Source organism: Ovis canadensis, chromosome 6, assembly GCF_042477335.2.
Source record: "Ovis canadensis isolate MfBH-ARS-UI-01 breed Bighorn chromosome 6, ARS-UI_OviCan_v2, whole genome shotgun sequence".
Lineage (NCBI taxonomy): Eukaryota > Metazoa > Chordata > Mammalia > Artiodactyla > Bovidae > Ovis > Ovis canadensis.
In genome coordinates, this window is record NC_091250.1 from 61,952,635 (window position 1) to 61,978,603 (window position 25,969).

At 41.7% G+C, this 25,969-nt stretch overlaps 1 protein-coding gene across 1 annotated transcript in view; it reads left to right on the forward strand.

The window, feature by feature from the left end:
* The window catches only part of RBPJ (recombination signal binding protein for immunoglobulin kappa J region), a 237,102-nt gene that overhangs the window by 68,150 nt on the left and 142,983 nt on the right, over positions 1–25,969 (forward strand). The window contains exon 2 of the mRNA XM_069593804.1: positions 13,619–13,805. Within this exon, the coding sequence (XP_069449905.1) occupies positions 13,735–13,805 (71 nt within the window). The 5' untranslated portion in view covers positions 13,619–13,734. The remainder of the gene's footprint in view (positions 1–13,618; positions 13,806–25,969) is intronic.

Here is a 25,969-nt window from a genome sequence, read left to right on the forward strand (position 1 = left end):
TTAAAGACAAGTGGGTGGCAACAATTCCAGAGAGCTTCCAGAAGCCATGGGGTTGCAGGAAGATATTTAAAGGAGGCAGGTGGCTGGGCAGATGGGGGTGGCAGGGTTTACACACTCAGGACAGCCGGGACAACGGCTCAGAGGAGTGAGTGGCAGCGGCTGCAAGATGCTGGCTTTGTTGGAACAAAGCAGCAGGTGAGGGCCACAGAGAGTCCACACTCCAGGCACTCAGGGAGGGCTGAGGCAGAATAAAACCCTTGGCAGGGAGACGGCAGCCCCATTTGCCTTTTTCAATCAATCAACCAACAATTGAGGGACCAGCCCTGAAACAAAGCCGGGTCTCCCTCCCTCCCTCCCATGCAGCCTCCTTTCAAACATCAGATCATAGTTGAACTTCTGAGAACTCCTCCTCCTTCCTGAAGCCACGAGCAGTTGTACAGAAATTCATTTTTATTATTGAGCTCGTATTTCTGCTTTTGCCATCACCGCAGATCAGTTTGGGTTTTGTCTCCCAGCCAAGGGTTTTTCATATTTTCCAGATCACTCCAAAGTCTGTATGTGCTGCCTGGAGCAGGTTTAAGGAACAATCTGAGATTTCTTTCTGAATAAGCAGTTATTTGTACTTTGTTTTGCTTTTCTTAGTTACTGAAGAGAAACAGTGACATAAAGAAAGCACTGGTAACACAGCGCTGAGCAGCACAAATGTCAGTGGTAGTGACTTTCAAACAAATAGTCACATTGTCAGGCGCACAAGGGTCTCATTGAGGAAATCTGTGCAGTGATTGCTAACGGGGTTTAACACTTTAGGCATAGTGTAATCAAGGAAAGAACTGTAAACTTTGCACAGAGTGATCTCGGAAGGGACTAAAAGGAAATGCCAACTCAAGATCCCAGCGTACATTTTCAGACCACTCACAGTATGTTGGGGGGGAGGGTGGGATGGGGGGAAAGAGCCTGACAGAGTGAAATGTTGTTTATGGGGAAATGGGGAACATTCCCTAATTATTGCAATGATTATGGTAAATCCAGTTACATTCTGTTTCATTCTCTATTTTAATAATTTTAATTATGGTTCTACACAAAGCCAAAGGTGTTTTTTTTTAATGAGATGTACAATGCATTTTACCACTTTGCAATATTTTTCTTTTAAAGGTTATTATTGTAAAGAAAATAGAATTCCTTTAGCAGAAATTTAAGTAAATACCTAGAACTCCCACCAGCCCCTTCCCGGAGCCTTTGGCATATGACAATGTGGGCAAAAGTTGTCTGTCCTGCCTCCCTATTCAGGGTTACCAAATTTAGCACATAAAAACACAGGATGTCTAGTTAAATTTGAATTTCAGATAAACTATGAACAATTTTTTCAGTATAAGCATGTTCCAAACATTGTTCAAGATCTACTAGAAAATTATTTGTTCTTTAAATTTAACTGGGGATCCTGTATTTAATGTGACCAAATCATTCCAATTGACTATAGATGTCTAGGTTTACTTCTACTTCTGGACTCTGCTCCCTATCTGATCTCTGTCTCTATCTGTACACATATACTACATAGTCCTGGGATTACTGCAGCCTTGTAATGAGTTTTGAAATGGGTCTGAGTCTTCCAAATGTGTTGTTTTTTAAAAGATTATTTTGACTATTTTGGGCCCTTTCTATTTTAACATGAATTTTACGACCAGACGGACAATTCCTGCAGAAAAATCAGTTGTCATTTTCATAGAGATTGCATTGACTCTGTAGATTGGCTTGAGGAGTACTGCCATATACATATATATATATATATTTTTTAAATATGTTTATTTATTTGGCTCTGCTGGATCTTTAGTTGTGGCATGTGGGATCTAGTTCCCTGACCAGGAATCAAACCCAGGGCCCTTGCATTGGGAGTGTGCAACCTGAGCCACTGCACCGCCAGGGAAGTCCTTGCCATCTTAATCATCTTAAATTTCCAATCCATGAAAACAAGCTGTTTTTCTATTAATTTGGTTTTTCCTTTACTTATTTCATGCTCTGCAGTTTCCAGTGCACAAGTCTTATACTTCTTTTGTTCAACTTATTCCTAAGTCCTTTCTTCTTTTCAAAAAAAAAAAATAGGTGCTGTCAATAGAATTCTCTTAATTTCATTTTCAGATTGTTGATTTCTAGCATATAAAAATAAAATTTATTTTGGTATACTACAATATTTAAGAGTGTCAGTTTGAAAACCTATTGTTCTAGTGAAATATAATTCACATTCTGATTGTCTGCTAGCAGGACATTAACTTCTCTGTGACTTTCACTGGCTTGGCTCTTTGGGAAAATGCTGCTGGCACTGGCCAAGGGACCATAAACATATAACCTGCTAGACTTGGGCTCAGGTACACATACAGAAGTGGAGGAGGCAAGCACCCTACAGGCAGATGTGCTGCGCTTCAGTACTTTACCTGCCAGGCTCCCTCACCAGACTTCAAACTCTCTGAGAGCTGTAACAAGATCTCCTGTACAATTCTCTCAAAAGCAGGTACCAGTTTGGTGTTTGCTTTAAGTATTTTGTCAGACTCATTGACTAGGTGGAGAGGGGAAAAATGGAACTGCTCAGGGGACAGAGCTCAATGGGATCTTATTTTGCTGAGGGACCTCACAGCCTACTGTCAGATTTGACTCATCCATACTCACCTTGTTCATAAAAATAAAGGTCTGTAAGGCTGTAAAGAACTATTTATTATCTATAAACATATTGTAATATTTTTATTGCAGTCACTTCACAGTATCTTTTTAAAATATGTGGTACAGCAAAATGTCCCTTATTGTTCTTGTTCAAGATTCTCTTGACAATTTTTAAATTTTTATTTTTTCTTATCCTTTCCATTACTGCGTCCTTAGTGGGATTTTGACTGGATTCAATAACATTTTTATATTAACTTGGGAAGGATTTGTATTTTCATAATTTTTTTCTAATCCAAGATTTTGGTATGTCTCGCCATTTATTCGACATGTTTTATTTCCTTCAATTAAATTTTATAACTTTGTTCATATACATTCTAGACTTCCCTTGTTAAATTTATTCATGACACTATTTTTTAAGAATTTATTTTGTAATTTCTATGTATAACTCTATTTCTAATATGCAGAGAAGTTACTGTTTTTAAAAAATATTTATCTTAGCAGCCACTAAGGAAAACAAAACTAAAATTATAACTACTATGCTGCTGTTGCTGCTAAGTCGCATCAGTCATTTCCGACTCTGTGCGACCCTAGAGACGGCAGCCCACCCGGCTCCCCCGTCCCTGGGATTCTCCAGGCAAGAACACTGGAGTGGGTTGCCATTTCCTTCTCCAATGCATGAAAGTGAAAAGTGAAAGAGAAGTCACTCAGTCGTGTCTGACTTTTAGCAACCCCATGGACTGCAGCCTACCAGGCTCCTCCATCCATGGGATTTCTCCAGGCAAGAACACTGGAGTGGGGTGCCATTGCCTTCTCCGATATATGATCCAGTAATTCCACTCCTCGGTATGTATCAGGAGCAAACAAAAACTCTAATTTGAAAAGACACATGTACCCCAATGTTCATAGCAACGCTATTTATAATAGCCAAGACAGGGAAATAGCCCAAGTGCCCATCAACAGATGACTGGCTTCAGAGGATATGGTATATATATATATACACATATCCAGTGGAATATTACTTGGTCTTAGAAAAAAAAAAATGCTGCCATTTGCAACAAACAGATGGACCTAGAGAACATTATGCTGATGAAGTAAATCAGAGAAAGATAAATACTATATGATAGCACTTAAATGTGGAATAGAAAAAATAATATAAGTGAATCTATATACAAACAGAGACAGATTCACAGACAGAAAACAGACTTATGGCTACCAAAGAGGGATGGAGGGGACAAATTTGGAGTGTGAGGTTAATAGATACAAACCATTATATGTGAAATAGATAAGCAACAAGAATTTACTGTGCAACACAGTGAATTACATTCACTATCTTGTAACAGTCTATAAAAGAATAGACTCTGAAAAAAACAATGGAATCAGTATGTGGCACACCTGAAACTAACACAATAGTGTAAGTCAACTATACTTAAATTTTTAAAATTTATCTTATATTCAGTGACTCTACCAGTTATCTTGGTGGTTTTAATGTTTTGAGTCATTTGGGATTTCCAGGCATAGAAGTATATTATATGTAAACAAAAATATTAATAAATTTGCCTTTTCTTTTCCATGATTTGAAATTCTCATTTGCTTTTCCTGTCTTATTTCATAGTTCAGATCAGTTGCTTAGTCATGTCCGACTCTTTGCGACCCCATGAATTGCAGCAAGCCAGGCCTCCCTGTCCATCACCAATTCCTGGAGTTCACCCAAACTCATGTCCATCAAGTCAGTGATGCCATCCAGCCATCTCATCCTCTGTCGTCCCCTTCTCCTCCTGCCCCCAATCCCTCTCAGCATCAGAGTCTTTTCTAATGAGCCAACTCTTCACATGAGGTGGCCAAAGTATTGGAGTTTCAGCTTTAGCATCAGTCCTTCCAATGAACACCCAGGACTGGTCTCCTTTAGAATGGACTGGTTGGATCTCCTTGCAGTCCAAGGGACTCTCAAGAGTCTTCTCCAACACCACAGTTCAAAAGCATCAATTCTTCAGTGCTCAGCTTTCTTCACAGTCTAACTCTCACATCCATACATGACTACTGGAAAAACCATAGCCTTCACTAGATGGATCTTTGTTGGCAAAGTAATATGTCTCTGCTTTTGAACATGCTATCTAGGTTGGTCATAACTTTCCTTCCAAGGAGTAAGTGTCTTTTAATTTCATGGCTGCAATCACCATCTGCAGTGATTTTGGAGCCCCAAAAAATAAAGTCTGACACTGTTTCCCCTGTTTCCCCATCTATTTCCCATGAAGTGATGTGACCAGATGGCATGATCTTAGTTTTCTCAATGTTGAGTTTTAAGTCAACTTTTTCACTCTCCTCTTTCACTTTCATCAAGAGGCTTTTCTTCACTTTCTGCCATAAGGGTGGTGTCATCTGCATATCTGAGGTTATTGATATTTCTCCCAGTAATTTCATAGTAGAACCTCCCAAATAATGCTAAGTAATAGGGGTGACATTTATTTACTTATTACTGAAGTCAAGAGTATTTGCTTTTGAAAATTTTGTAACCAAAACAAACTTTAATACCAAACAGAAAAGTAAACTATATCGTTTTGGAGATATAGCAACAACTATATGTAGAATTAATATAATGCATTGATGCCTTCGAAATGTGGTGTTGGAGAAGACTCTTAAGAGTCCCTTGGACTGCAAGGAGATCAAACCAGTCAATCCTAAAGGAAATCAACTCTGCATATTCACTGGAAAGACTGATGCTGAAGCTGAAACTCCAATATTTTGGCCACCTGATGCAAAGCACTGACTCATTGGAAGAGATCCTGATGCTGGGAAAGATTGAGGGCAGGAGTAGAAGAGGGGCAACAGAGGATAAGATGGTTGAATGGCACCACCGAATCAGCGGACATGAGTTTGAGCAAACTTCAGGAGACAGTGAAGGACAGGGAAGCCTGGCATGCTGCAGCTCATGGGGTCGCAAAGAGTCAGACACAACTTAGTGACTGAACAACAAAATTGATGAATATAGATAGATAGATAATACCAAATAACTTCTTGAATGCAGAGTAAACTTGAATCTCCAATGGAGACTTGGAGGAATTTTTCATCCCTTAAATTCTTAAAAGAAGCGATGGGAGAGAGGAGCCAGAAAGAATCTGATATATCCAAGATGGCAGATTAAGAGTTCAAAGATTAGGAACAGCTGGGGAGAACAAGAGAGCACAGAACAGAAAGCAGGATTTTCTTGGGCAAAAGCCAAAAACACCAACTGGGAGGTGACCACTAAGTCAAAACAGTTTAATACAGAAGCCAGAGAGGGAATATGAAGCTCTGATTGGAAAGAATCTTGAAGATTAATTGAAAGTCTTGACAAGCAGCTTCTACAACAGTTATTCAAACTTTCAAAATACAACTTGTCATCTTCTTATTGGTGTAGAGTTCTTTGCCTAGCACAGTGTTTTGTATATAGCTGGTCATTAAAAACAATTTTGTTCTTGAATTAATAGGCAAGGAGACTATATGTAAAATAGAGAGCCAACAGGAATTTGCTGTATGGCTCAGGAAACTCAAACAGGCGCTCTGTATCAACCTAGAGGGAAGTGGGAGAGGGGTTCAAAAGGGAGGGGATATGTGTATACGTATGGCTGACTCATGTTGAGCTTTGACAGAAAACAACAAAAATCTGTAAAGCAATGATCCTTCAGTAAAAAAAAAAATAAGTTAATTAAAAGAAAAAACAAGGAGAGAGAAAAACAATAGCACCTCAAAAGCCAAAGAAAAACTGACAATATCTGAATGCCAAAAGACTTTTGAAAGGTCTTTTTTTAAAGAAATCATTTTACTAAGCTAGAATGCTAAAGAAAAGAGTACAAATTATCTAGCTCAATAAATTATTACATCCAACTAACCACCAATGAAAAGAAGAAATTGAGTATCACCAGTTCCCCAGAAGTTCCCTTTAAGCCCCCTCCTAGCCACTACCCCTTCTAAGGGTACTCACAAAACAGCACAGATGTTAGCTGTTTTTAGAAATTGTATAAATAAAATCACATAATATGTACTTTTGTGTGTGTGTATATAAACGTAAGAAGTATGTAATTTTTCGTATCTGGCTTCTTTTGTTCAACATTATATTTCTGAGATTCCTCCATGTTATTGCAATATGTAGCAGTAATTTCTTTATTCTCACTGCTATATAATAATTGATTGTATGAACATATCACAGTTTATTTATCCAATCTATTGTTGATGGGCATTAAGGATGTTTCCAGATTGGAAGTATTATAGCGATGCTGTGAACATTTTACTACATGATTTTGATGAACATATTAAGTTTCTATAGGGTGTTCATCAGGGAATGGAATTGCCTGGTCATAGACATTTGTACTTTCAGCTTTAATAGATATTTTTAGACAGTTTTCTAAGTAGTTATACCAATTTGTGTTCCTACTAACAATATAAAGGAGGCCCAGTTACTCTATATCCTCACAAGCCTGGTTTGTCTCTTAAATTTTAAACATTTTGGTGGATATATAATAGTATTGCATTGTATTTTAATTTGCATTTTCCTGATCACTAATGAGATTAAGTGGTGACTTTTTTGGTTGCAAAATTAAATCATGTCCATGGTAAAATATCCAACAACAGTATAAAAAATAAAGCCAGTGGCATCAGTTTCCTAGTCTTAGAAATTAAGGCTATAGAGTGTAGACACAAGTCTTCTTAAAGCAGAGTTCATGGAACTCTGTGTTTCCACAGACATACTCTTTTAAGTCCACACATTTTCTTTACAAAATGAAATTTTGTGGTTACATTTTTGAGATAAACTAAAATATTGTTGTAAGTATTATTTCAATCATCTGAATGACCAGCTTCTAGCCAAGTATGGCCAACCAATGTAGGTACCTTTATTTACTGTTATATTTGATTGCCATGATGTCAAGTCAAGGCCTCAGAGGAACGGAACAGAGGCAAACCTAGTAGGCTGGCTCAACTGCAGACTCAGTGATGTCAGGGACACTGTAGGAATACAGGTGTTCATGTGGTTTGAATAGAGAAGAATAGTGGAAGAATAACATTATCACAGTAGTGAAAAGCCAAATAAAAAGAATCTAATGAGGGAATTCCCTGATGGTCCAGTGATTAGGACTGAGCTTTCACCACTGGGCTGGGGTTCTGTCCTGGGCTGGGTACCTAAGATCCCTCTCACAATGAGGCCAGAAAGGCTGCAAGGATATAGACCATAGAGTTTCTATAGGTTTAAATAGTTTTGTTTTAATATAATTTTTAAACTTGCCTCCAGTTCTATCACTACATATATGAGAATTATAAGTCTAAGGAGCTCATAACGGCTTTCTGGTTGTACATTTCAAAGTCACGTTCTTTGAAACGGACTTAATAATAAATTTGTATTCCCTGTCGGAGTTGCATACATTGCTCAAGTCTGAGAAACACTAACCTAATAGGTAACTTCATGCAGAATTTCTAGGTGAGGATCACCATGATGGGAGAATATCAGGACAAACAATCAAACGGGACTTTGCCTGCAGAATATCAGCTTTTGAACTTGAATGTGGACTTAAGAGTCATTGTTTCTCTAATCTGAGGGCAGACTGAATGATTCATAAAACTGAGCATAGAAGAATGACTAGAATTTCCCTGGTAGCCCAGTTGTTAAGACTGTGCTCCCAGTGCAGGAATAACATGTTCCATCCCTGATTGTGGAACCAAGATCCCACATACCACACAGTGCAGTACTTTACTTTCTTTTTTTAAAAAAACAAAAAAGTAAAAGTAAAACAAAATGTTATAGGTAAAAAGAAAGAAAAAGACCGGGCCTACAAACTAGGCTGGTCTTGCTTCCTCTACCACATTTGAACTGCGCCTGTCCCTTCTCTACACTAGAGATTGACAATAATATGAAACTTGCATGTTTGTTGGAAGGATTATATTTAACATATTTAAAGCATCTGGGGAATATTACTGGTGTTTAATGATAGCCACTGATATTACAGGGACATTTGACCTGTAGGTTTTTGGGCAGGTTCCATGAGCTTTATATCATGCTTAAGTTCTTTCCACACTTAGGAAAATATTCTAAACGGAGTGGCTAAATATTATACACATAACCAAAGCAGTATCTGCCAGTGCCATTTTAGCATACAAAATACAAACAAAACAAAGTGAAAACTATTAAGAGTCGAATTCACTGAATTTTTATCAACTTCTCCTGATCAGTTAAAAATTTTAAAGCAGTTATTTTAACTGTCAACACTGGAAGTATTTCTGAAGTCTGCCAATCCACTTTTTTTTTTTTTTACTGAAGTATAGCTGATTTACAATGTTGTGCCAATCTCTGCTGCACAGCAGTGATTCAGTTATATGCATAGATACATTTTTTATGTTCTTTTCTATTATGGTTTTTCACAGGATAATGAATAAGGTTCCTTGTGCTATACATTAGGACACTTTAGACAGTAAAATTTTGTGGACTTGCCTTAACATCACTAGTCAGACTAAAATCATTGACATGCGAATGTCTATGTGGGTATGGGGCTTTCCTGATAGCTCATTTGGTAAAGAATCCACCTGCAATGCAGGAGACCATGGTTCGATTCTTGGGTCAGGAAGCTCCCCTGGAGCTTGACCTGGGGCTTGACCTGGGTTCGAACCCTGGGTTAGGAAGATCCCGTGGAGAAGGGAAAGGCTACCCACTCCGGTATTCTGGCCTGGAGAATTCCATGGAGTGTGTAGTCCATGGGGTTGCAAAGAGTCAGACACAACTGAGCGACTTTCACTTTCACGTGGGTATAAATGTATAAAACACACATGAAATTGAGCTATATCTACACTGACTTCGACTCATAAACTGGAAGTTTATTTTTGTATTTATGGAAATCTTAACACCTGCTTGCTTTGCTGTGATGAATAATTTTTATTCTATCATTGGAATATAATGGGGGGGATTCTTGTCCCTCTGAGTTTAGATGAAGTAATCATATTTGAAATAGTTACATGGTCTAAAACAATATTAGTACAAAGTGATGGTAATCATATTTAAAGATTTTGGAATTTTGCTTTACTTATAAAGCCCATCTTCCCCCTTATTAGTAAAAAGAACACTGAGTAAAACAAGGTTGGGGGACATGCCTAACTGTGTCTTCTCTGAGCTTCAGAATCTGTCCAGGTCTCCCCCACTTCTGCAGCCTTCTTGAGGCACATCACTCTGCACCCAGACAAGAGCAATAGTATCTCAGTTGGTTTATTTGTGTCCACTCAGCCCCTTCTAATCCACTCTGCATACAATGTGTCAGCTTGTTGTGGTTCAGTTGCCGAGTCGTGTCCAACTCTTCAGGATCCTATGAACTGCAGCATGCCAGGCTTCCCTGTCCATCACCATCTCCCAGAGTTTGCCCAAGTTCATGTCCACTGAATCGCTGATCCCATCCAACCATCTCATCCTCTGTGGCCCCCTTCTCTTCTACCTTCAGTCTTTCCCACCATCAGGGTCTTTGCCAGTGAAAAGTGTCAGATTGGCCTTTCTTAACTACAAAACAAATCAAGTCACTGCCTGCTTAAGACTATTCCTGATCTGTCCCAGGCTTCTTTCTCCCACCTCTAATCACACCATTACTCTCCTGCTCACTGTGCTGCAGCTTCACTGGCTTTCCTTCTTCAAATCCTCCAAATGCATCCCCACGTTCGGGTCTTAGCACTTACTGCCCTTGGCACCACCTCATTTGAACCTCAGCTGTCCCTTCTCTAAACTAGAGACTGATAATAATCCAGAACTGCATGCTTGCTCTAAGGATAATATTTAACACATTTAAAGCACAGGGTGGGGTGGGGAGGGAAACAAGAAGGAGGAGAAGGAAGAGGAAGGGGCAGGAAGGTGGGGGAAGTAGAAGAGAAGAAAGGGAAGTCCTCTGCCTAGTCCTCTGCCTAGAACGCTCTGTTCCACAATCTTTGCACAGTTCCTTCCTTCTCTAACTCTTCAGAGAAGTCTTCCCTCCCCAAACATGCCATCACCCTGTGTCCAATGCCCTGTTTTATTTTCTTTAAAGCACTCAACAGTCTGATTTCATCTTTACATTTATTGGGTAACTAGCTTATACTATAGCATCTCTCCCCACAGAATGTAAGCTGAAGGAGTCCCTTGTCACGCACTGCATAACATGATGCCTATACAAAGAAGTCTTAAAATAACGTTGCTTGACTAAAAGAACAAACGAGTATAAATGAATGCTGCTGCTACTGCTGCTAAGTCGCTTCAGTCGTGTCCGACTCTGTGTGACCCCACAGGCGGAAGCCCACAAGGCTCCCCCTTCCCTGGGATTCTCCAGGCAAGAACACTGGAGTGGGATGCCATTTCCGTCTCCAGAGTGAATGAATGCCCAGCTTCAGAAGTCACCTAAGATCTAGCTTCTGAGTAATGGAGTGTGTGCGTGTTTGTGTGCTCAGCCATTCAGTCATATCCAACTCACTGCAACCCCATGGACTATAGCCAGCCAGGCTCCTCTGTCCATGGAATTTTCCAGACAAGATTACTGGAGCAGGTTGCCATTCCTCCTCTAGGGGATCTTCCTGACTCAGGGATCAAACCCGTGTCTACCGTGTCTCCTGCATTTGCAGGTGGACTCTTTACCACGGTGCCACCTGGGAACCTCTAGCAAGTACTGAACCTTTGGGCACTTCAGTTTCCCTTATGAATAATTAGTAAGCTGAATTGATCATTAATGGCACTTCTTGTTTTATACTGGCCAAAAAGTTCATTTGAGTTTTTCTGTAACATCAATATTTCCATGGTTTCATATTCAAATGTTATTTCCACCTTCCCTTCCTTTTCTTCTCTCTTCTCCTCCTTCTTCACTTTTTTCTTTACGTCTCCCTCCCTCCATCCCTCCCTCCTTCTGTCAGCAGCAGCCCTCCCTCGGATCCATGAATAATTCTAAACCATTGGAGATATTTTATGCATAAACACAGACATCTCAAGGATACATGGTCTCTAGACAGTGAATTGTCCTCACAATTGTTGTAGTGTTTCGTTTTCCTTGCCTAGCTAACCTCATCAAAACCACACCCTCTGCTGCCAAACCACAGCCCTACTCTGACTTTGGAAATAAAAATGGAATAGAAGGATCCCTGGCTTCTGAGGGGGGAAAAATGCTACACAAATTTTAACTAGTATGGTGCTTCTGGAGAAATCAGGGTGCAACTGACAGGATTGATTACAACTTTATAGATTTCCTAATATAATAAATTCCATGAGACTGATACCAAATTTTAGATACCACCAGAGACAATCCCTAAATTACTTTTTCTAGGCCATATCTAATTACAGTGACTGTCCTTGTACACGCTTAACTTTTAACCAGTTAGTTTACGATATGCTATTAATAGAAATGTACACTAAAAACAATATAGTGATGATTAGATAGTAATGTTATGTATTAAAACTTACATCATTCCTTATTTAAGATCCTGTGAAACATGGTCTCAGGAAATGAAACGGAATTTCTTCCATGTCTAGAACAACTGAAGTCATTATCAACTGCAAAGACATTTTAATTTGCTTACAAAAGCATGTCTACAAACCAAGTTTTTAAAGTTTAAAACCACATGATGGCTTAGAATCACAGCATTTATGAACTGTGACCTTCGTTTAACACATGAGGAAACTGAAACTCAGAGAGCTCAAACGACTAGACCAAGGTCACGGACCCCATTAGTGCTGGAGCTGGAACAAAACTTCTGGTCTCCTGGTTTCAAGCTTTTCTCTTCACCCAAGCTGCAGTTTCTTGCAACTTTGATTGCAACTTTCAATCATATGTGCCAACTCATCATAGAACACGGTGGGTTGGAATATAAATTATCAGTCCATTAACTGAGAAACCACTTGAGGAATTATAGTAGTCATGTTGCTGTTATAGTACTTCTTAATATTCACTTGAATTTATGTGTCTGGTACTTTATAAAGTGTTACTTGTATTAACCTATTTAATCTCCAACTAGCCCTATGGGTGGGTGGGTATGGGAGGATAGTCACTTTTCTAAGCCTTTTACACCTAATAAATCATATAATCCTCAAAACTACCCTACAAAGTAGTATTATTTTTTTTTCAAAGTAGTATTATTAATCCTATTTTACAGGTGAATAAACTGAGTCTTAAAGTGATAGTTATGCTCAAGTTCAAACATACCCTTAAACCAATACATATGGTACCTTTCTCTGCTATACCACCTACTCACTAGTTTCTACTTTCCCATCACCAAATATTAGAATAACAAGTAGTTTAACTTGAGTTTCTTCTCCCTGCATTCACCTAGCTTCTCTGTATTAGCTGGCACTAGAGATATGGAAATGGCAACCCACTCCAGTACTCTTGCCTGGAAAATCCCATGAATGGAGGAGCCTGGTAGGCTATAGCCCACAGGGTCACAGAGTTGGACATGATCGAGCGACTTGACACACACATAGAGAGATGTTTAAAGACAGAGGAACCAGAAAGGACAGAAGACCATCTACAACCTGAATAAATTAGACAATGGATTTTATTATGTAATTAGCAACACTTCAACTTGAACAGGTATGGCTACAGCCCATGAAAGTAAGTTTTCTGCATATGGTGACCTAGTATAAAAACAAAATCTGTGAATTACTAAGTGAGTTACATTCTTTCTGCAAGAAGGAGCAGAGACATGTTAGTGCTACACCAGTTAGTGGGGAAGTCTGTGGTAAGAATACATGGAGAGGTGAGAAATCCCAGGAACAGTCTCAGTGGCTGCAGTCGGGGCCTCAGAGGGTATTGTTCAGTGTTTTTCAGGTTGCAATAGTAGCTCTAGTCATTCAACAGCAGCAAAAGCTGCCCACCATTTTCATGACTTGGCTTCTCTGCTGGCCTCCCACCTCTCAACCTACTACTATCAATTGACTTTTCTGTATTCACCTCTCTCTGCTCTAGGTCTCTCTTATGTCTCTATTTACCACCTCCTTTTCTTTTTTTCCCTGTAGGGCTCTTAAACCCCATGACAAAGAGAGAATCTGAGCTGGAACATGAGCAGGTCTATTGGTGCATCAAGTAGACGGTATTTCCATTACAGCGCTCACATCAAGCCATCTCAAAGTCTATGGAGGGCTGCCTTCCCACTCACCATACCCTCCCAGAGAAACATCTGTACGCCCACTGGCTGCTTCCAAGGTAACAGGATCATACAGAACAAAGCAAGCATGGACCTATATGTTTAGAAGGAAACTTTGAGCATGATGAGTAATCTGTATGGCTCGTCTGGTACAAATACAGATCCTCTGCCATGTACTGATGGCACTAATCAAGACAAAAGCTCTTGCTGAAAAAAAAAATTATGAGACTTTTCAGGGTAGAAACCAAAAAAATAAAGGGTCATTGCTGAATGTTCTCTCATTTTAGATTTCAGCTACAGCTCTATTTTTAGCTATGGCATACTCAGAATTGGATACCATAAATTCTTTGAATGCTCTTGATCTTCCACTCTCGTATCTGTTAAATCCATAGCGAAACTTTTAGCTGACTCAGGATACAAACCGAGAGGCTCTGATAATTCTGACATTTTTAAACGGCCAAACAATGGAGGTTTCTGATGTTGTTTCATTGATGGTGTTGACCTATAAGAGGATGAAAATAGCAGTACCTTGCAATTTCAGACCATTTTGTATTTTTGAAGTGCTCCTCACTGAAATGCCACTCTTTTCTTACGCCTTTGTACTTTCCTAGGGCGCTGACTTTGCCAAACCACAAAATGAAATCCCTCACATCACCATCCTCCCCTTGGTTTCCCGAATCCACTCGATTGCTCTTTTCTCCAATCACACTAGGACTCCTTGCCTATGTTGCTCGTGCATGACACTTCTTGCATAATTAAAATTTTACCTGCTTATCATGTGAGCTTCTTGAGGGCAGAGAAAATGAGCCATCTAAAACAATATCTTACATATAAAAGGTATGCAAAAAATAGAGGCGGGGAATGTATGGGAAAAGGCATGATTTTGCCCACTTGTAGATGAGGGAAAAAAAACATACCACTTGGGAACTGAGGAAGATATTGCACTGACTTGTGGTAGCCTTAAACCAAGATGCAGAAGCAAAGAGAGAAACATTTAAAAGTATGAATAGAAGCATAAGAGACTGGCAAAGAGTAAAATGAGGAAGAAGAGGAAAGAATGGGAAGAGATAGAAAAGGAAGGAAGAGGGCTGAGATGAATGGACAAGCAGCAAAGAGGAGTTTTTGTTTGTTTGTTTATTTTTAAGAGAGTAAGGTGGGAGAGAAAGCCAGAAGAAAAAGGCAGAAAAGCGTTTTTATAATCTCCTTAGGAAAATGTTTTCTGTTGACTGGAAGAGTTAATTTGGACTTTGGGAAGTAGGAAAAAAATGAGGAAGGCACCATCTTTAGTCAAAGGTAAGAGAACTGAGAAAAGTAAATAGAGGACAAAGAGGAAGAAGAGAGGGAAGTGGTTGGTCCTTTTTTTAGTTATTAAAATTATTCCACACAAAATCCGTTTTTGAGAATTTTGCAAAATCAAAGGGAAAAAAGAAAACCGCAATGAAAGGAACTTCAGCTCCTGTGATGCCTTGAGTCAGAAATTCTGTGCAGTTTGTATAACTGTAGGCAAAACTTCTAAAGCATATGTTTAAATTCTCTGTCAACAGATAAGAACTTTTCAGCCAGTTTAAACCAGAGCTTTCAAATGACTGTCTAATCTAGCAAAGTCTTATGACCATTCTAGGTTTGACACCAGAATCTTGCCCATTATGCAAAGTATCAGACAAAAATCAGTTCTAATTTGATTTAACTTAGAAACTAAATATCTTTTGTTGGCTTTTAGGATACCTTTCTCAATGAGTTTTCGTCTTTCCACTCTGACTGCTGCTTTTGAGTCTCCATGCCCAGTCCTCCAATTTTACTCTGTACCTCTCTTTTATAATATATCTTGGTTTACGGTAGACAAAGCTGATACAACAAATAGACTCAAATATGTCATTAGTCGGTCATCAGGAACTATTTCCTACTCATGTAACACATCCATTCATCCATCACATGCTCAGTTGTGTCCGACTAAGTGATCCTATGAACTGTAGCCTGCAAGGCTCCTCTGTCCATGGGATTTTCCAAGCAAGAATACTGAAATGGGTTGCCATTTCCTTCTCCAGGAGATCTTCCCAACACAGGGATTGAACTCACACTTCTAAGCTAGTGCACAGGTTATCAGGGCAACTTTCCTCCACACATTTAGGGGGACTGGGTCCTCTCTGTATACTGCTCTCCACAGCCATCCCTTCTACTTATATGCCCTTGGCCAGACTTCAGACACATGACCCTACCCCACAGCAAATTCAGTTCAGCTGTCTACCTGGACAAAGAAGCAAACAACAGGTTTGTGGGGAGGGGGAGAAGCAGTGTCTGTCACAGTACCACCTACCACAGTTGCCATTTAACATTTATATGGACAATTACATCATTCATGTCTACTTCCTCCATCAGATTTTTAAGCTCTGTCACAGCAGATAAACATTTTTGTTCACAACTGGGTCTCAACAAACTGCTAAATACATCTGTTGAATTAATCAGTAAATTCTTATTAATCTAGATCTCTAGCATATTAGCCCAGAGCACTACAGCAGCCTATTAACTGACCTCTCTATCTCCCCTCTTGGCCCCCTCCATAGCAAAGCCTTTTGTAGTGATCTTCCAAAACTATACACGTGTTCCTACCACTTCCTCCACTTTAAAACATCAACAGTCTTCCATTGGCCCCATATCTCCTTATTCTGCCATGTAATTCCCTTCCTTCCTTCTCTCACCTTCACTCACTCTCTCAAATATACTCACTGTCTGCCTTTCCAGGCCAGTCACAAACACTGACACTTCTCCCCAACACACTGCACCCCTCCTAGGCTAACTGCTCACTGCACTTAAGTCTCATCTTAGTTAACCATTTTATTGAGGATCTCCCTTAGCCCTCAGGATGGTGTTGGTGCCCTTACTCTGTGCTCCCATAGCCCTCTGCCTACTGTAGGGGGTATTTTATGCTTTGAAGTTATCAAGTGACACCCCACTCCAGTACTCTTGCCTGGAAAATTCAGTGGATGGAGGAGCCTGGTAGGCTTCAGTCCATGGGGTTGCAAAGAGTCAGACATGACTGAGCGACTTCACTTTCTCCCCCAGCAGATTGCCCTACCACATCTTACTCCCTGGGTGCTCCCAGCACTTAATACATTGCTGAGCACAAAGTCTACGTCCTGGAAATAGAGGATGGATGGGTGACTTTTCAGAGAAGAGTTGTAAGCCATTGCATTCAACTTTAAACAAAATCAGCTATCACTGCTGATCGCAGTTAAGAAAGCTTCAGTGGTGGAAACTCCACAATCCCCAGGGAAAATTGTGCTAAAGGCAGAAGTGTTAATGATCAAAAATGTTTTTCAAATTTCTTTCCATAATCTGAACCTCTTAATTACTGTCTTACCGCACAAGTTCCAAAGAGGTGCTTTACTTCTCTTTCATAACATTAACTTTTAAAACCCAAATGGCTTTAAATTTGCACTTTCTGATGATGCAAATGGCTAGCAAGTTGACCTTTCTCTTGATTTCAAGATAGAGTAGGACATGGGGTTACACAGAAACCTAACATTTACTTTCCCTGCTTTCCCTGGGGCTCATGGAGCTCAATGGATCTCTAAATCTGTAAGATATAAGAGAACTTGATTTCCCCCAAGCCATGTTTGCTTGTGTGTGCTCAGTCTTGGAGCCTGGAAGGGTGGGGCTTGGAGATTTGACAAGGCTTGTCTCGGGTCCAGGCTCCCAGTGTAAACGAAACAGCCAAAATAACAAACTCCCAATTTAGGAATTTGCTATGGGCGCTGCTCAAGGATCATTCTTGGGTTCCTTGGAGTGTATTGGACTAACGTTTTTTTAAAAAAGGGAGCAACTCCTATTCATATGTAATATCAGTAGCCTATCGTCTCCTAGGGCTTCCCGGGTAGCTCAGAGGACATCCCTTGTGGCAACGGAAGATTGTTGAAGTTTTAACATGGAGGAAATGGTAGGATCATATGTACAGTTTCAGATGATCACTACAAAAGGCTTTGCTATGAGGGGGCAAAGAGGGGAGACAGACAGGTCAGTAAAGACTCTGCCTGCAATACAGGAGACCTGGGTTCAATCACTCGGTCGGGAAGAGCCCCTGGAAAAGGGAATGGCTGCCCACTCCAGTATTCTTGCCTGGAGAATTCCATGGACAGAGGAGCCTGGTGGGCTACAGTCCATGGGGTCAGCAAGAGTCGGACACAACTGAGTGACTGAACAACATCATCACCTAAGCAAGAACGTAGATTTCTAAGGACAGGTTACTGCTGGAGGCAAAGGAATGAAGTTAATAAACCAGTCACGGGGCAGGAAATTTTACAATTTCAATATAAGAGCAACAACTACTTGCAGAATGTGAAAAAACAGATCTTCCTATTTATCTGCCCAATTACATCCGACATTCCTACAAAAAAAATTGAGGGGGGAAAAAAAAAGCGTAAACTTCTAAATTAATGCCTCTATTCCAAGAATTTTACTGATCTAAATTTCCTAAAACTTAGTTGAGTAAGTCTGTGAGCTGTTTTGATTTTTGTACAAAGGGAGAAGGAAAAGCAGAGCACATGCTCTGACTTCACATCAACTTCCCTCTGTTATATTTTCAGCCCAGTCACAAAACCACGGTCTTTGCTTGCCTCACTCCTTTGTTTTTCCAAAAGAGTATTTTCTTCTGTGTGAGGTTCTGATCCAAAATAATCAGTATTGGAAGTTGGGCTGTTTTTGCTTCATTTTTGTGGCCTGAGTCATTCTCTCCAAAACCAGGATGCCCTTAGGGAAGATACAGAGGAAATGATGTAATTCTCTCTGGTCTCTTTCATGCTTTGGGCCAGAGCCTTAATGAATCTGTTTTCTAATTAGCCAGCAAGGAGCACAGTGGAGGAAAAAAAAAAAAGTGCCTCTTCAGTGTCTCCCTTCTCACTAGAGGTGCACACACTATTTGCTCCTTTGGGGAACACGGGTAATCTTACCAGAAATAGTGCAGAAGTCTTCTCCGCATCACTGTCAAGCAGCTGGACCCAAAGGCATTTTGTTATGCCTACTTTACCAGTTAACTTTTGAGTGTTTTCCGTTGTTAAGAGTTTTTAAGTTTTAAGGGTTTTGAGCTGGAATCAAAAACAGAAAGTGTCACATCCAAGGTCAAGCACTGCCCTTAGGAGAGGGGACTGCGGTGAAGGCGGTTGGGGGAAGGGGAGGGGTAAATATCTCCCAATTCCTCCACCACCTCCCCCAAGCAATCCCTGCCTATGCAAATGAAGGGAGCGAGAATCTATTAGAAAACCTGTTTAGAACAGACTTCCTATATTAACTCGATAACTGTTTGTTCAAGATGCTTTTGAACTGTGGTGTTGGGAGAAGGCTGTTGAGAGTTCCTTGGACTGCAAGGAGACTCAACCAGTCCATCCTAAAGGAAGTCAATCTTGACTACTCATTGATGCTGAAGCTCCAATACTTTGGCCATCCGATGCAAAGAGCTGACTCCTTAGAAAAGACTGGAAAAGTTTGAAGGCAGGAGGAGAAGGGGACGAGAGACGATGAGATGGTTGGATGGCATCACCAACTCAATGGACTTGAGTTTGAGCAAGCTCCAGGAGGTGGGGAAGGACAGGGAAGCCTGGGCTGCTGCAGTCCATGGGGTCGCAAAGAGTTGGACACAACTGAGTGACTGAACAACAACAAACAGCGTGTTCAGTTTCTGGGCATTCTGGATACCGCACATGCATATTCAGTGTCGAAGCCATGTAGGTATTTCCGTTGTTTTTGTTGTTTGTGTTTCAGTTGCTAAATCATGTCTGACTCTCTGTGATGCTATGAAGTGTAGCCCTCCAGGCTACAGGCTACAGGCTATATTTCCCAGGCAAGAATACTAGAGTGAATCTTAAGAATCCGCCTGCAATGCAGGAGACCTGGGTTCGATCCCTGGGTTGGGAAGATCCCCTGGAGAAGGCCAGGGCAACCCATTCCAGTATTCTTGCCTGGAGAATCCCTACAGACAGAGGAGCCTAGTCCACGGGGTTGCAAAGAGTTGGACATGACTGAGCAACTAGCACAAGCACACAGGCTTCCTGACCCAGGGATTGAACCCGTGTCTTCAGAGTCTCCTACACTGGCAAGTGAATTCCTTACCACCGAGCCACCTGGGAAACTCCTGGACACCATATCATTTCCTCATTATAACCTTGAGTCAGTTTTGCTCTTTTTCTCTGATATTTGACTTCTTGGGCTATTTGCCTGGTAAAAACTAGCAATTAGCAAATTCATGTGCTTTAATTTGTTGTGGGGAGGAACTGGAAAGCTTGGACCTGTACCACCACTTCGGCTACTGGTAAGCCATAGCACTTGGGGTCATTCAAAGTATTTGCTCAAATTCCCTTCTCTCTGAGTCCAGGACTTGCGGTCATTTTAACATGTGGCTTGCCCTGTGGAAATGCTCTGTTCAATAAGTCTGTCTCCTAAACCAGACCTCAGCTTCTTAATTCATTCTGATAACCCCAGCTTTAGAGGAAGCTCATGAATTGCCTGCTGGAACTAAACTAAGGAAAAGGAGAAACAGGGGAGGGGTGAGGAGAATTTGAGGCTGGAGAGTGAAGTGCGGGGGAAATGCCTGAGGGAAAGAAGGGCAGAGTTTACACTGGCATCCCAGATGACCTTGAGACTGCAAATGTCTGTTTTTAAGAAGGATCCAAACTCAGAAAGGGAAGCAACGCACTAAAGAGTTAACGGAGAGACTGCGAGGAAACTGAATCTGGCTCATAAAGTCAACGGGTGTACCTCAACCAGTGAAATTGCTGGTCTGGTGTTTTAAAAGACCTATTCCTGGCTCCACCCTGGACTATGAACACAGAACTCTTGGGGGTGGGACCTCAGATTTTTTAACAAGCACCCAGGGTACTAGAGCTTGAAAAGCATTGATATGGTCTTTCTTGAAAGTGCTTCAGCCCACTCCATCGGACCCAGGTCCAATTTGCGTGGAGTCTTTTGTTGAGGACCTAGCCTTCTATAGGAAAGCAAGGTTTGTCAATGTGGAGACACCAGGAGACCCTAGCATGTAAACCATGATGTCCTTTCTTTCACTCTGCCCAGCGTCATTCCCCCCCAACACAGACAGACGTGCAGGTGTGCCATGAGCACACAGCTCTGCAGGACCAGTGCCTGGGGTCACTTGCCTAGTCCCTTGAAAGGCCTCCTGCCTAGGACAGCCCTAATTGAGAGTCTGAAATTTAGGCAGGGAGCAAACACGGCTAGTTAGGGCAAAAACCCTTTGGACAAAAATTCCTTGTACTGCAGACCTTTGACTTCTGAGTCTAGAGAAAACCAAGAGATATCTGCAAGAGAAAAATGAAAAGGTTAATTCTCTTTTCTAAAACTCACTACAGATTTGGTAACAGATGAACTTGCATTTTGCCTTCATTTTTCCAAAGTGATTCATTCATCTTGGTTCCTGAACACCTGCTTAAAAACAGGGCTTTCTTCTCTCTGTCCTCAGGGCGTGCCAACCAGGTTTGAAACCATGAGGTAGGTCTAACACCAGGGGAGGGTTCGTGGAGGGGAGGAAAGTCTGATTTGATCTACATAATGTATTCATTGTTTAAAATCATACATTGCACTGAAAGCGGTGGTGAGTCTTGTGGTGTGAAACAGGGAACTTGGAGCAAGCTCTTGAAGCCAGAGTTTCCAGGCCCAAGGTGAATGTTGACATTACCGAGGCTGGAATCCCTGTTAATACCTAGGTTTTCCTTCCATGAAGACAGCATTAAGTTTGGGCTTTTCTTTCCCTCCAAGCTTTTCAGAGCAACCCGCAATAAAAAGGAAGTTTCTCCCAGCAGAATTTATTTCCAATGACAACCGGCCCAGTGTTTCCCAAGTTTACTCATTGGTCCAACTGCCTATCACTGTCCCCACTTCCCTTCTTCTCTGTCGCTTCTGTCTCTTTTTCTCAGCTCCTTGTCAGTTAATTCACATTTCCTGATTTGGCAAACACCACCACCACCCCACCTCCTTTTTCTTGGGTAAAACTTCCTGAGTTGACATTAAAGAGAACTGTTACCTCACCCAAGAGCTTTAGCAGGAAAATGGCATTTAGGTTTAATTACCTAAAGCCTCACAGTAGTTACCACTTTATAAAATTCAAGTGACTTTTTTCCAAACTCCTCGTTTTCCAAAACTGGCTGGCTGGCGACCTCCGGGAAGGTGGGATGCTGCCCGGCCCTGGCCTTGGCAGGAAGGTGGCAAGGGTGAAGGCCCTTCCAGTGCTCACCCCGAAACCCTGGAAGCAGCAAGGACTGCTGACCTCCAAGGCCATTCTGGGATCCAAGAGGAGGGAATATATGGTAAGACCAGGGAAGAGCCACTCCCTGAACTGTTTTTACTCAAAGATGGTGGCTCAGACGGTAAAGAATCTGCCTACAATGCAGAAGACCCAGGTTCGATCCCTGAGTCAGGAAGATCCCCTGGAGAGGGGAATGGCAACCCACTCCAGTATTCTTTCCTGAAGAATCCCATGGACAGAGGAGCCTGGTGGGCTACAGTCCACGAGGTCGCAAAGAGTCAGACATGATTTAGCAAAGATGGGCACCCAGGGGGAGGGAGGGGGGATATGTGTACATATAATTGATTCATGCAATTGTACAGCAGAAACTAACACAACATTGTAAAGCAATTATACTCCAATTTTTAAAAAAGGTGCACACCCCCCTTTGGAAAAGCCTAGAAGACCTGGGCCAGGAAGCTGTCACACTGCTGTCTCGCCAGCTTTCAGGGAGCAGTGGGGAAACGGCTGTTGTCGTCATCTGAGGTGACCACAGCTTTCCCTAGGGCCCCTTGCAGCCACTCTCTCAGAGCTCAGGACTCCGAATGTTCTTCCTTCTTCTTTTTCCTTATTTATTTATTATTTATTTTTGGCCATGAGGCATGTGGGATCTCAGTTCCCCAGCCAGGGATAAGAACCCACATCCCCTGCATCAGAAGGAAGATTCTTAACCACTGGACCCCCAGGGAAGTCCTCTCTTCCCTCTTCTTAAAAACTGTAGAACCATCAAGACACCTTTCTGGGAATGTGTTCAGGCCCGTGTTTGCTTCTCCTGGTGGTATCTGTGTCATCTCTGGTTTGGGGCAAAAGAGTTTAATTTTGATCCAGTCCCCTGTGGCTGCGAGTCTTGGTTCAGTGGTGGCTTTTCCCAACTACCGATGTAGTCTCCACCCTGGCAGGGACCATGCTACCCTTTCCTCTGCTTTGCATTCCTCAGTCGTGCTTGTCACCACCTAACATGCTTTGTCCAGGCATTCCACTTTAGTTTTCTCCTATCTTCTGCCACCTGCTTCACTCTCCCCACACATTCCCACCCTTAGCCTCTGGGACAGAAACCCCAGGGTGCAGTAATTTGGGCTACTTTGTTCACCACTCCACCCCTGGCACCTAGAACAGTGCCTGGTATATCATAGGAGGTGCTCAGTAAGTATGTACTGAAGAGTGAATGGATTTGAGGAATTTCTGGAACCAGAAAGAAGATATGGGAAGGTATAATTTTGGATCAGGGAGAATCTAAAACACCCAGGCAGGAGGGCAAGGATGAGAAGGCATGGAGGAAGATAGCCTTTAAGTGATGGAGAGTTGCCTACTTTGTCCCTAAATGCTTATAGGGACTACTAGTGATTAGCTGTCACTGTTGATAAGACATAAATGATTAAGTAAGTGTAGGCACAGAAAGTTTCCATGCTGACTTTATAGGGTGCTCTTTCCCTTGTGCTGCTGTTGGTTCCCTGACACCTGTTCTAGACAAAGGCTGGTAATTAGACAAGACTGGTAATCCTAATTCAGTAAAGTGCACTGTGACTGAGTTCAAATTCCACCTCGCTAGCTTTAGGCAAGGCTCTGAATCTCTGTATGTACCTGTTTCCCAATAAAGAAAATAAAAAGGTGGGACCTGGCATTTTATAATTCTGCTTATACCTCCCAACAGCCCACTGGGGTAGGAAGAAATTAAAAGCCAGAAAAACTTCATGACTCGCTGTGTGGTTAGGTAACATGTCAAGCTGGTGGCCCAAAGAGAAACCACCGGGGCAGGAGGTGTCTTGACAAGTCACAATTGCCACCTCTTCCCCAAACCATATCATTTTCAGGGCCCAAGAGAGAGGTTAAAAGTGACATGCTAATTTTGAAGCTGCGATGAATTTAAAGTGCCTTCTTTTCTTAAGTGATTAAAGCCAAGCTTTGGAAATTAGAGCATGTCAGATGAGCTCTAGGGCTTCCCAGGTGGCTCAGTGGAATAAAAAATTTGTCCGCCAAGCAGGAGAGGTGGGTTCAGTTCCTGGGTTGGAAGATCCCCTGGAGAAGAAAATGGCAACCCACTCCACTATTCTTGCCTGGGAAATCCCATGGACAGAGAAGCCTGGCAGGCTACAGTCCATGGGGTCATGAAGAGTCCGACTCGATTTAGCAACTAAAAAACAAGACAGATGAGCTCTAGGGGCTGAGGGATCTTGCATGGTCGAGGCACGCTGGATGTGAGGGTGGCTGCTACGTGCAGAAGTCTATTAACATGCAATCTATGAAAAATCTAAAGTGGCCTAGGGCTCTAGGCTTGTACCTGCTTTGCTGTTAACCCACTGGAATGCTGTCTCTGTCAATTACTTTTCCATTTTCCTGGGTTTGCTGGTTAAATGCAATATATGAAACCCTTTGAATCATTTAAATGGGAGAGAAAAGTACCAACAAGTCCTTGCTTCACCGAGACATCAGACCTAGAACAATGGTTTTGATTGTGTGATCTTTAATTGAGCACACACTGTGTTAGGAAAAGCTTTAAACAGGCAAGCTTCAAGTGTTAATTTTAGTGTCCCTTTATCTTTGGAGAAGGCTATTTAGCACAGGCATCTTTCTGTGCCCCTTGCAGCAAGGGCAGATTCAAATATCTTCCTTCTTCAACCTGTAGAATCGCTTTCGAAATTGTTCTGTTTCTTTTGGCTAGATGGTATTCTGTATCTTGGCTGAAACAGAATCATTGGGCCACATGATTCTCTCTAAGTGAAAAAAGACAAACTTGTGAAAATTGGGCTCTGACCCCCCTCTGTAACATTAGCACTCATGAACAAATCCAACGTTGACGGAATTCTTTAGTTAATGATTTAGGAATCTCCACTCCACCCCCTGCACCACCGGACAGGAGCCTCTCTCCTCTCTTGGGTTTGGAACTAGTCTACAAACCTGAGGGCCTGGGTTCTCCAATGCATGGTCCTTGTGGGTTACCCCTGAGAGCTGTGTGAGTGCCAGCCTGGCCAAGCTGTAGGTGCCCAAGACAACAGGGGCAGCGCTACAGAAAAGCTGATCTGTGAGGGACATGATGTGATGGTCACAACAGCCCTACAGAAGCAGAGGGTGGTGGTTCATCTCCTGTAGGATTTAAAACTATCCAGAATGGCAGTGATAGAGGAAAAGATGGCAAACGTCAGCCGAAGGGAGAGACTTGGCTTGTATGTGTGGGCTCACATTTTTCCCTGAGAGAAATGTTCTCCTGACCCTCTCTAGTCCCAAAAGCCCAGAGGAAGGATTCTACTGGCAGGATTAGGGTTTTTAAATGTATTACTTTTCCCCATAGGCTTCTGTCATGCTATTAAAAATTGGACTTAGCATCCATGTCATCTTTACAAGTTATTTGTACGTGATATCTTCATGTTCTTTTTCTTGCTGCTACTGCTGCTAAGTCACTTCAGTCGTGTCCGACTCTGTGTGACCCCATGGACGGCAGCCCACCAGGCTCCCCCATCCCTGGGATTCTCCAGGCAAGAACACTGGAGTGGGTTGCCATTTCCTTCTCCAATGCATGAAAGTGAAACGAAAAAGTGAAGTCGTTCAGTCGTGTCCGACCCTCAGTGACCCCATGGACTGCAGCCTACCAGGCTCCTCTGTCCATGGGATTTTCCAGGCAGGAGTACTGGAGTGGGGTGCCATTGCCTTCTCCGGTTCTTTTTCCTACTTGCTGCCTATTTCCTATATGTGTGCTTATTTCATATATATATATATATATATATATACATATACATATCTTGTTTTCCAAGCTAGCTTCTTTGCTGAATATTTCTTGAGTACCTACTATGTTTTAAGCAGTGCATATAGTATTGTGATGGAGAATGCCAAGGTTTTCACATTCTGATTAGGACCTCTTCAATGATTTTTTCCCCTTTATCCTCTCTTTGCTTACCTTGGTTTTCTAGTTAATTTATTATGTGTGCTTCACATTCACCTTCAATTTTT